At 35.1% G+C, this 12,347-nt stretch overlaps 1 protein-coding gene across 1 annotated transcript in view; it reads left to right on the top strand.

Annotated features, from left to right (window-relative positions):
* Positions 1-4,197: 4,197 nt before the first annotated feature.
* Positions 4,198-12,347, top strand: part of LOC107839135 (probable tocopherol cyclase, chloroplastic) — a 22,405-nt gene continuing 14,255 nt past the window's right edge. Inside the window, exons 1-2 of the mRNA XM_016682501.2 lie at positions 4,198-4,576; positions 5,207-5,451. Of these exons, the coding sequence (XP_016537987.2) occupies positions 4,296-4,576; positions 5,207-5,451 (526 nt within the window). The 5' untranslated portion in view covers positions 4,198-4,295. The remainder of the gene's footprint in view (positions 4,577-5,206; positions 5,452-12,347) is intronic.

The following is a 12,347-nucleotide window of genomic DNA, read 5'->3' as shown; positions in this document are numbered from 1 at the left end:
CCTTCATTATTAAATCCTTTGACTATTATTGGTGTTTTTAGTTTATCTTGAAGCTCTCAGGTTGTTTCATATAAATCTCCTCGTTGAGATCACCTTGAAGAAAAGATATCTTCACATCCATCTGCTCAATCTTTAGTTCAAGATTAGCAGTCAAATCTAGAACTGTATGAATAGAGGTTTAGTTTGATGACCGGAGAAAATATTTCGTCAAAGTCAATATCCTTTCATTGATCAAATTCTGTGACAATCAATCTAGCTTTGTACCTGAGCTTCAAGTTGTGTTCTTCAAATTTTACTGTGAACACTCACTTATTCTTCAGAGCTCTCATGCCCTTAGATAATTTCACCAACTTATAAATGTGGTTTCATGCAGAGATTTCATCTCATCCTGCATGGATTTAATTCATTGATCCATATGCTCATTTTTCATAGCCTCATTATAACATTCAGGTTCTCCCCCATCAGTGAGTAACACATACTCATTAGGATAATAATGAGAATAAGAAATAGGATATTTCATAGACCTTCTAAGTAGAGAATTTGACTCGTCCAGGACTTCTTGAATAGAAGTATCGTCAACAATAATATCATTGTCATTGTCATTATCAACATAATAATTTGAGACATGATTCTGGGTATTGTCATGATTATTAATCCCACCAACATCATGCACACTTGTATGAGGAACTTGATCAAGATTAACCACACCATCAGAACTTAAAAATTTTAGTTTCTCCGCTTTGTTAATATCTTTAATGGTTTGATTCCCTATAAAGATAATATCACGACTTCTTACAGCTTCTTCTCAACTAGATCATATAGCCTGTAACCAAATTCATCAAGGCCATAACCAATAAAGATGCACTATCTTATTTTGGCATCTAATTTTGATCTCTCATTTTTGCACACATGCACAAGAGCTTTAGAACCAAATAATTTCAAATGGTCATAGAAAACATTCTTCCCATTCCATACTTTATTTGGTACATTACTTTGAAATACAACAATAAGAGATAGATTAATAACATGTGCAAAGGTCAATAAAGCCTTCCCCAAAAGGAGTTTGACAACTTTGCTTTAGAAAACAAACATCCAACTTTTTTCATCAAGGTGTTGTTCATCCTTTTCGCCAAATCATTAAGCTGAGAAGTCTTAAGAGGATTCTTCTGGTGTCCGATACCTTGTTGCTTACAGTATTTGTCAAACGATCCACAATATTCACCAGCGTTATCAGTACAAATACACTTCAGCTTTCTCCTATTTCTTTTTCAACAAAAGTCTGAAACTGATCAAATACACCTTATACTTGATCTTTAATATTCAAGACATAGACCCAAAGTTTCTTTGAGTAATCATCAATAAAGTGACAAAGTAAAGTGCACCATTTAAAGTCCTTATCTTCATTGGACCACATGAATATGGATACATTATCCCAAGCAATTATGTCTTTCATGAAAGAGGATGAGTCTTGAAAGAAACTCTATTTTGTTTTCCAGCCAAGAAGTGTTCACATTTTTTCTAATTTAGCACTTTCAAAATTTGATAGTGATTTTTTCTAGACAGAGATTTGATAGTAATTTTTTCTAGACAGAGCATTAAGTCCTTTCTCACTAATGTGGCTACGCCTCTTATGGAATAATGTCACCTTCTATGACATAATATTAAAGAGCTAACGCTTTCGACTGCATTCACCATATTAGTACAAGTAGAAACTGTAGTTCAGTATAGACCATGACGCTTGTCACCACGAGACACAACTAAGAAACCCTTAATGAGTTTTCATTTTCCATCATTATTGGTATTAACATATCTCTCATCACCCAGCATGCCAGCAGAAATCAAGTACAAACGAACATTAGGTGCATGCTTTACATTGCTTAAAACTAGTTTAGATTCAGTACTAGTTTCCAAACAAATTGTACCAATCATCTTATATACAATCTCATTGCCTTACTCAAGGTTCGAAAGTCATTTGGAGTATAAGATGAGAAAAAATTATTTCTTGATGTCACATGAGATGCGGCACCAGAATCCACAACGCAGCTTGACTCGTCACAACAATATTTATTAGATTTACATCAAAAATGGTAATAAGATCTTCGGTGGTGACGGTGACTATGCAATTTTCATTATCATCTACTTCCTTTTTCTCCTTGTTCAACTTACAGTAAAAGTTCTTCATATGTCCTTTTAACCCACAATAATAACACTCAATATCTTTAAATTTGCCTCTAGATTTGCTTCTATAGTATTCTCTATTTTGAGAACCACAATTTCTATTTCTCCCCCAGTATTAGTCACCAAGACATCTGACGAAGAGGAACTTTGCGACGTCGTCTCATCTCTTTATTAAAAATGCTGCTCTTGTTAAAATCCATAAAGATTACGCCATCGGGAGAAGAATTTGACAATGAAGTTCTAAATGTTTTCCAAGAGTCTGGTAAGAAACTAAGTAGAAGCAACCCTTGAATTTCTTCATCAAACTTAATACTCATAGCAAATAACTGATTTATGATCCCTTGAATATTAATTCAGGTGATCTATCATAGGAGAACCATCATGGTATTTTAACCCAACATGTATTTTATCAAGAAGATCTTATTATTTTCAGTCTTTCGAGCATACAAACTTTCAAGATGCCCCCATAGAAATCGACATGTGTCTCCCTAAAAATATTGTTCAGCACATTATCGTCAACCCACTATCTAATAAAATTACAAACCTGTCCGTGCAACAGGTTTCACTCTTCATCGATTTTATTTTTAAGTTTTATAGTATCAAAGATTGGTTGATAAAATTCTTAACATGGAACAAATCTTTCATTTTTCCCTTATAAATGACATAATTAACGCCATTCAAAGTTACAATTCTACATGTATTGACTTTCATCGTTTATAAAAAAGATACAAATATTGCAAACTGTGGGTCCTGATACTAGTTTATTGGGTAAACGCGAGATGACAACAAAAGTATTTGCAGTAAAATAATGGAAATAAAATGAAAAAATAATTGACACCAATAATTTTACATGAAAACCCTTTTAAATAAGGTAAAAACACGTACGACGAGGAGTAACTGACATTATTGTAATAAGAAATTTTACACTGTAGTAACACATACAATACTCAAAATAAATAACCCTCTTTTGACTCTCACCTTACCAAAATATCGCTCACTCTAATTTTTTCTTCACAAACTAATTTTTATCACAATTTGCAAAATATCTCACTATTCTCTCTATATTATTTTTCTCTCTGTTTTGGTGTGTCAAACCAAAGAGCTAATGAACTACTTTTATAGGCAAAAAAAACTATCTCAGTAGATGTCATCAATGGCATCATTGAAGGAAACTGTTTCAAAGTGTTACCATGAACAAACTTAATGGTCAACTAAATTTTTATTTTCAACTTGTAGCCAATAATAACCTTTGAAAATTGTTAGCCTATGGAAAGAAAAACACACTTCATAAAATCATGGAATAATTTTCAAACTTTATTTATGAGGCTGGACCCTACATATAGGACGATAAAGTTAGAGTGGAACTTTTCTATTGATCAATATATTATCTTTATCATCTAAAAATAATAGTTTTGACATAATTATAAAGAGTTAGATCCAAAGAAATACAAAAACAATATATTGATTATTTTTGTTCTCAAAACATTCTATTTTTGACTATCTTCAAATGTGAGATTTGTTATATTCGAACATCTCCGAATTTGGTACAAATATATAGTAACGAAGCCCTACTATGTCCTTAGATTCGTTTCACTCTCTTTTGCTATCAAAGATTATGAATTCAAGTTTCTATTTAATTTCAATTTAGTAAAACTGAAAATTAATAAGTCAATCTTTCACCTCCAACCTGAAAATTATGGGTTCACTAAGGTGCCATTTGGTTGGAAAATTAGTTATCCTGAAATAACTATTTGAGATTTGAAATTAGTTATCCGCCCTTAAGAAGGGGTAAAAATGACACTATAATTTTAGGATAACTAATTTTAAGATAATACTCACATGCATTTTATTAAATATAAAATAAATTCATCCTAAAATTAACCCTAGAATTAGTTATTCCTTTATCCATGAGTGATCAAGAGAGGATAGCTTTTAAAAGTATAATTTTTTTTTTTTTTTTTTTAAAAAAACTCAACAAATCATATATTAGTATAAAACTAAAATAGCGAAAAATAATTCTCCTAGACGACAGTTGCGCCTCTTATTAGGAATGCACATAAAAAGACTGAACAAATCCAAATCGAACCCACTAATCCTGTTGACTAAACCTCTTAACAATGGACAGCATCTATAGATTGCCCACCATTTCTCCAATCTCCATGACCACCACTGATTATGCAACTTCAATTGCAAATGGCCATCTTTTCTCTCTCTCCAAATTCAAGAATTTGAACAATTATTCATTGAAACTGCGGTGTTCAAAATCAAGAAATGCATGTGTAGTAATCAAAGCAGTGGCAGGAGCTGATGACACCACAAAGAATGATAATAAGGAGCCCGTCAAACCTGTTTACTCTCCCACTCCTTCTAATCGTCCTCTTCGTACTCCTCATAGCGGGTAAGGAAAACTACTAATTCATGATTTTTAGTTGAATAGAATTGAAGTATAACTGTAATTTTCTCAATTTTTTTCTTTTTTTTGATTTTTAACAACCTATTTAATTTGTACGTTTGATTTTAACTGAAAAGTGAGGGAAGAAGTTGCCGCCAAGAATGGGAATATATGGTATGAAGGAAGATGTTTCCTTAGAATATATTTTCATTTAGATAATTCTTACTTATTTTCTTGTGTTAGGTATGTAAGAAAAATATATTATTCTAAAAGCATTTGTATATAATCAAAACAAATACTCTGAGAGGTGGGGGTCGGAGGTGGGAATGGGGTGAAGCTGAGGTGTGTTGGAGTATGTGGAGGATACAATCAATATCGGATGTCACTTGTAGAACTTACTTCCACTAAGGAAGTCATTTTCCTCATTTTTAAGGATCTTAGTTTGTTCGAGAAAATATTTTGACCAACTGAACAGGGGAAAATCAGAAAATATTTTTTCCTCCATGCCGACACATGTGCAGAATCTGTTGAAAAAATGGAGAGGTGAAGATATTTGGAGTTAAAGTTTGGTTTTTGAATCAAGAAAGCTATATGGGTACCATTTTTGTGACAACTTACTTTATTTTGATGCCTTAGGTACCATTTTGATGGAAGTACCAGAAAATTCTTTGAAGGTTGGTTCTTTAAGGTATCAATTCCAGAGTGCGGACAGAGTTTCTGCTTTATGTATTCTGTAGAGAGTCCTTCATTTACCAAGAAATTAAGCACCTTTGAAGAGCTGCAACATGGACCTCGGTTTACTGGTGTGGGAGCTCAAATTCTTGGTGCAGATGACAAGTATATTTGTCAGTATAGTGAAGAGTCTTCAAACTTCTGGGGAAGTATGTTCTTACTTTTTCTATATTATTCTTGTTATTGTGAGCTAGCAATAAGTCCTTGTTACTCGCATGTAAGCCCCTATATTGAAATGGATGATCTCATCTCTTCTCATGCTTAGTAGTGATTCCCTAAGTGAAAGCTATTCGCTTCCTTAATCTACAACAACAACATCATACCTAGTGTAATCCCATACGCCATACGTGAGGTCTAGGGAGGATAGAGTGTATGCAGACTTTACCCCTACCCCATAGAGGTAGAGAGGCTGTTTTCAAAAAATCCTCGGCTCAAGTAACACATACCAAAGCAATTCCGAATACAAAAGTGAAGCAGACATAACAAATAATAGAGAAATCATTACGTAACTCGGTGGTTTGGAGATTCTGGGTAACGCCAAAAACTGTGAAAGATTTAATGTTTTGTTGGAGAAGGGGGAATAGGAGAGAAGACGTAAGGCATGGACTTAGTCTCTCTTGCATTGATGAGGGTTATGTGAACACAGAGAAATAGGAGAGCTTTTGAGTGGGTAGAGTCGAGTTTTTCTCAGTTGAGGAATAGCCTCCGGTCTCTTATTTTCTTTTGGTGCACCCGTAAAATTCCATGTTGTATAGAAGAATGGATGGACTTTGTAGAGAATCATATTTTGTAGATTCTTTACCTTTTGGGGTTTTCCATTGTTTACGGCCAACTCGGCCTTATATGAAACATATTTACTGTATCAAAAAAGAAGTCGTTACGTAACATCCAGAAAAGGAACTTAAACTGCAGGTGATAACTGAAGCAAAGAAACATCAGGCAGTAACATAACTAAAAGGACAAGAAATTATGAGACTAATATGGTTGTTACTGGTATGCAAGGAGAAGCAAGACCTACCTACTTACATCTTTTCTTTATCCTGGATCTCCATATCATCCTATATAATGTTGTTTCTTTGGTAAGCTGAAGATGCATCATATCCTGTTTCACCTCTCCCCAACACGTCTTCGGCTTATCTCTATCTTTCCTTAAAGCCACATTGCCGACCTTGCAGACCCCTCCTTAGGGGTGTGCAAAAATCGAACCGATCAATAAACCGAACCGATAAAAATGTTATTGGTTTATTGTTATTGGGTTATTGGGTTAACAGTTTGTTAATGGTTTTATAAAAAAAAATTATTGGGTTATTGGTTCGGTTCGATTTTTTCTTATTGGGTTATTGGGTAAACCGATAACCCAATAAGAATATATATACATATATGACTTATTATATATTTCTCTTAGTTTCTCTTTAATTTCTACCAATTAACAAACCTATTATTTCAATTATACAAACTCTTAATTTCTCCTAACAACATTTAGTTCAAACTTGAAGATTCTTGTAAATTAAAACATATTATGTAGGATTTTTGGTTGCAACTAAGATTCGATTTTTTTTTTTCATGTTAGTTACTACTATTTCTATTTTATGAGTATTTTCTTATCGGTTAAACCGAAAATCGAACCGTTAAGGACTAAAAATCGATAAAAAATATTTTATTGGTTTGGTTATTGGTTTAGCATATGTAAAAACCGAAAATCGATAAACCGAACCGATAATATATAAAACCGAACCGAATAGACCGATGCACACCCCTACCCCTCCTCATTGGGACATCTGAGCATCTTATTTAATATGTCTAAACCATCTCACCCTTGCTTCCCTCATCTTGTCCACCACAGAGGCCAATACCGCCTTGTTTTGGATATCTTCATTCCTTATCTTATCTCTCCTAGTATGCCAATACATCCACCTTCACATCTTTATTTCCACAACTCTTATCTTCTGAATGTGAGAGTTCTTAACTGGTCAACGCTTCGCCTCAAATAACACAGCCGTCCTAACCACCACTCTATAGAATTTGTCTCTAAGTTTTGGTGGTATTTTCTTATTGCATAAGACTCCGGAAGGAGGGGGAGCCTCTATTTCATCCATCTCGCACCAGTATGCTGTGTGAGATCATCATCGATCTTTCTAGTTCCTTGGATCAAAGACCTCAGTTACTTCAAAGTTTCTTTCTTGGTGATGACCTGTGTATCAAGCTTCTCTTCCACTCCCACCTCATGTGTTACATCACTAAACTTGCAATCTAAATAACACACTAAACTTGCACTCTAAATATTCAATGCTCAACCTGAATCCTTTAAACTTCAAGATCTGTCTCTACACATACAACTTGGCATTAGATTTGCTGTGAGTCTCGTCAATTAGAACTAGGTCATTCACAAATAACATATACCATGACACGTTCCATTGAATATGACATGGCAATTCATTCATCACCATGACAAATAGAATTAGACTAAGGGCTAATCCGTAGTGCAACCTTATCCATATTGGAAATTGTTTTGAGTTTCTTTTTATTGTCCTTATTCGGGTCTTGGCTCCATCATATTTGTCCTTAACGCCCTAGCGTAGGCCGCCAATACATCTCGCAACATCTCCGTAGAACCTCTTTTGGGACTTTGTCATAAGTCTTCTCTAGGTCAATGAACATCATATGTAAGTCCCTCTTTCTCTCCTTATACTGCTCCACCATTCTCCTCACAAGATGAATGACTTTCGTAGTAGGATGATCGCATATATTCGAACTGGTTCTCAAAAACAAATACACCCCTTCTCAGCCTCATCTCCTCCTCTCTCTTCCATACTTCCATGGTGTGGATCAACAACTTGACCCCCCATACTATTGTTATTTTGAATATCTAAGTTGCTCGGACTAGGGTGTGGGTGTCTGATATGGGTGCGGATCTAAAAGTCAGATCCTTTACGATCTCAATTTTAAGATTCGGGTGCAGAGATTCGACTAAAAGTAATTTAAATATCTTAAAATAGAGTTATACAACATAAATTATGAGATATTATGTGGAAAACTTAGGGAGAAAATATTGATCAAGAGGAGAATCATGAAAGGAGATAAAAGGAAAAGTAGTAAAATAGAAATTTCCTATGTTGCTCAGACTCCTCAAAAATGTCGTCGGGTGTGTGTCGGATCCTTCAAAAATAGTGTATTTTTGAAGGATGCAACACGGGTGCGGCAATATTTTTGGAGAGTTCTAGCAACTTACGAAATTTCTATATACAAGATATTCCGTTTTCTTCAATTTCACCTCAGCTTTTGTTATGATTACAAAAATCATTAAATCTGTCAGGACTTCCCCCGTTGATTTTGGTCAAAGAATTCATAATTGGTTGGCCAGATAGGGTGTGGATCCAATACTCATACCCACACCCATGCCATGACGACAGGGTATAGCACTTAAAATGAAGAGTCCGAGTAACTTAGCTGAATATCACCCATTTTCTTTTACAACAAAATTATTGTACTCCAATGTCCATTTTCAGGCATTTTGTTAAAAATGATATTAAACAGCTTAGTCAACCACTTTGAACCCCCTATGACTGTGCTCTTCCAGAATTCCACCAAATTTTCGTCAGTCCGAACGCCCTTCCCTTTCTCATCCTACGAATAGCTCCTTGGCCTTTTCAACCTTTATACACCTGTAATACCCAAAATCTGAAAGGCTCTCCGAATGCTCCAAATCACCAAACATGGTGTCATTATCCCTTCTTTGTTTAGGAGTTTATAGAAGTATGTTTGCATTTCCATTTAAAAAGTGCCTCGTCCGCTAATATATTGTCTTACTCGTATTTGATGCACTTCATTTGGTCTAAATGTCGACCTTCCTCCTCTCAACTTGGCTAGCCTGTACAACTTATCCCTACCTTTGTCCTCTAATTTTGCATATAAACGCTTGAAAGTTGTCATTTGTCATCGTCACAACTGACTTTATCTCATTTTTTGCCATCTTATATCTTTTCATACTCGTATGCTTATCCTCCTCATTCTCGCTCTCGTCCAACTTCGCATAAGCAACCCTTCGAGCTCCCTCTTCCCCTTGGACTTCTCCATTCCACCACCAATCCTTGTGATGTTCGCTAAAGTTACCCCTCGAAGCCCCTAACACTTCTCTTGCTTCATTCCTAATATAGCTAGTTTTCCTTTCTGCTTGCATCCCCACTGCTCCCTAGGTCCCCAACACCATCAACTTCTTCCCTTGTCCTGACCACTAGCAGTAGTCAACCCAACCCTTTTGATCCTTTGCCGGTTACACATAACTCTCTTCTTCCTCTTCCTCTTAAACACCAAATTCATCGTCACTATCTTTTTTTTATAACTAGTAAATAGCTTATTTTGGGTTGTAAGATTCTCACTCGTGATAACTTTGCAATCCTTACACAGACCTCTATCACCTTTCCTTAGGAGTAAGTAATCTATTTAAGTTTTAGTCGATGTACTGCAATAGATCGCAATAGATCACCAACTGTTCTCCTCCTCTTAGAAACTCGGTTTAGCTATCACCAACCCAAACGCTTTCAAAAAATCCAAAACCTCCATCCACATCGTCATAACCCTTTGAAGTTGTGGCAGTCGAAATCTCCTACTATAAATAACTTCCCAATGTGTAGAATACTTCTCATGACCTTGTGGGTGTTTGGATGGGCTTATATTTTGGTCAAAATAGCTTTTAAGCTATTTTTTACTTTTTTAAGTTTGACAAGTTTCAAAATTGCTTAAAAAAACCAAAATTTGCTTTCTATAAGCCAAAAACTAAAAGCTCCAATTCCCAACTTATTTTTTTTGGCTTATAAGCCATTGCATTTTGACCAATTAAAAGACATTTTTGTCCCTCAAAATTCTCCCTTATTCCAAAATTACCCTTGTGTAGTTATATTAGTATTTCTTTTGTATGAAACTTCTAATTTATGCAATATGAATTTTTATATATTATTCTCCTTCTTTAATATATTCTTTTAAATTTGGACAATTATTATTGTACAACATATGAATTTCTCTAATAAAAAAGGAACTCACCAATCAAAATATATGGAGAATACTCATTGAAGATATACAACTTCATGAACGATTAGTGAATGATCCATCTATATTTCACGACGCAACATTCGTATTTGCTAATGCTTTAATAGTGATAGTCTTTACTCAATGAACGAGTAATATATTTTCTAATTAAGAGTCTTTTTATCAAACAAATAGTATCATTTGTTACTAACTATTTATCTATTAATGTAATTATAATGATCAGTAACATATATATTTGGCTTTATGATTTAAACTCTTTTAACAAAAAAAAAGTTTTTTAGCGCACAAATTAATAGTCATTCATGAAAATATTTTTAATATATATATATATATTAAATATATATTAATTTTAATTTGAATCATTTTAGAAATAAAAAATAAAGAATAATCAACTCTATATATTGTTAACAACTTTAAGGGTATTTCAGACATTTTGACCCTAAAAAATTGCTTAAAAGCACTTATTTACCAAACACATCAATGACTTTTTTTTAGTTTCAACACTTTTATCCAAACACGTAATTGCTTATTTTTAAAATAAGTTCAGCACTTTCAAAAGCACTTTTAAAGAACTTTTTAAAAGCCACTTTTTTCAGCGTATCCAAATGGGCCCCTTACCAAATCCTATCAAAAGACTCTTATCCTCCTTGCCCAAGCCCGTTACAGGGCATAAGCACTAACAATTTTCAAAGTAAGCCCTCCAACAACTATCTTAATCGTCATCATCCCGTCGTTTGACCCTTTTAATCTCTACCACTTGCTCCCTTAACTCCATATCTACTAATATGGCTACTCCACTCCTATTGCTTGATCCTCCTGAGTACCACAGCTTAAACGTACCACAACTTAAATCCATCCATATCCCGAGCCTTAGTACCTCCACTTAGTCTCTTGGGCACAAACTATATTTTTTTTGAAGATAAGGTAAACCAAAAGAAGAAAACCTACACCAAAATATGGTTCTCAACAAAAGAGGTCCAATTCTTTATACAAATTGGGACCTCACAAGTACACCAAAAGTAATCTAGGTAACAAACACTACTCTTTAATTTTGCAAAATCAAGTTCCACCCCTTCAAAAGCCCTTCCATTCCTCTCTTTCCAAATGACCACATGATTGGGGGCAACACTCCATGCTCTCAGTCTTTCCTTCCCCTTTTATGAGTCCAACTCTGCAAAGCCTCCTTCACTGTATAGGACATGACCCATTGCATCCTAAAAAAATCTAAGGTCACTCTCCATAACTGACTAGCCACCTTACAATGCAGAAGAAGATGATCTACACTTTTGCCGCCACTTCTATACATGAAGCACCAACTGGTATGGATGATTTGCTTCTTTCTTAGATTCTCCGCAGTTAATATCACACTCCTAGCCCCGCCAATCACACATAGAAACAAACTTTCCTTGGTGCTCTGAAGGATCCAAATGGAATCATAAGGAAAGGTACCTTCCTCTCTCACTAGCAACCTCTTATAAAAAGATCTAATAGTGAATAACCCGTCACCACTCTCCTGCCACCTCCATGCATCCAACAGGTTGTTTGATATGTCTAACCCGTATAAAAGCTCTACCAAATTGTGAACTTCTTCCATCTCCCAATCGTGAAGGTTTCCTCTGAATCCCAAGTCCAAGTGAATAGCACCCTCATGAGACCTACAAATAGCACCTCTCTGGCAAGAAATGCGGTCGGTATAAACTAGGAAAAGTTTCCCTCAACTCGATCTCCCTACCTAAGTTGCGAGGACTCTTCACTTTTGATGCCGCACCCGTGTCGGATTCTCCAAAAAATACACTACTTTTGGCGAATCCGACACGCACCTACTGACATTTTTGAAGAGTCTGAGCAACATAGCTCCCTACACCACTTATGTGCCCAAATACTAATCCTGCTTCCATCTCCAACCTTAAACGAGATATGTGACAAAAACCTCCCACCCCTTCATGATACCCCTCCACATTCAAACCGGGTTACAATGTTTCTAGTCCTCGATCCACTATCC

The sequence above is a fragment of the Capsicum annuum genome, chromosome 8 (assembly GCF_002878395.1).
Source record: "Capsicum annuum cultivar UCD-10X-F1 chromosome 8, UCD10Xv1.1, whole genome shotgun sequence".
Classification (NCBI taxonomy): domain Eukaryota; kingdom Viridiplantae; phylum Streptophyta; class Magnoliopsida; order Solanales; family Solanaceae; genus Capsicum; species Capsicum annuum.
The sequence above is the reverse complement of the archived record's forward strand: the minus strand, read 5'-3'. Positions and strand labels throughout refer to the sequence as shown.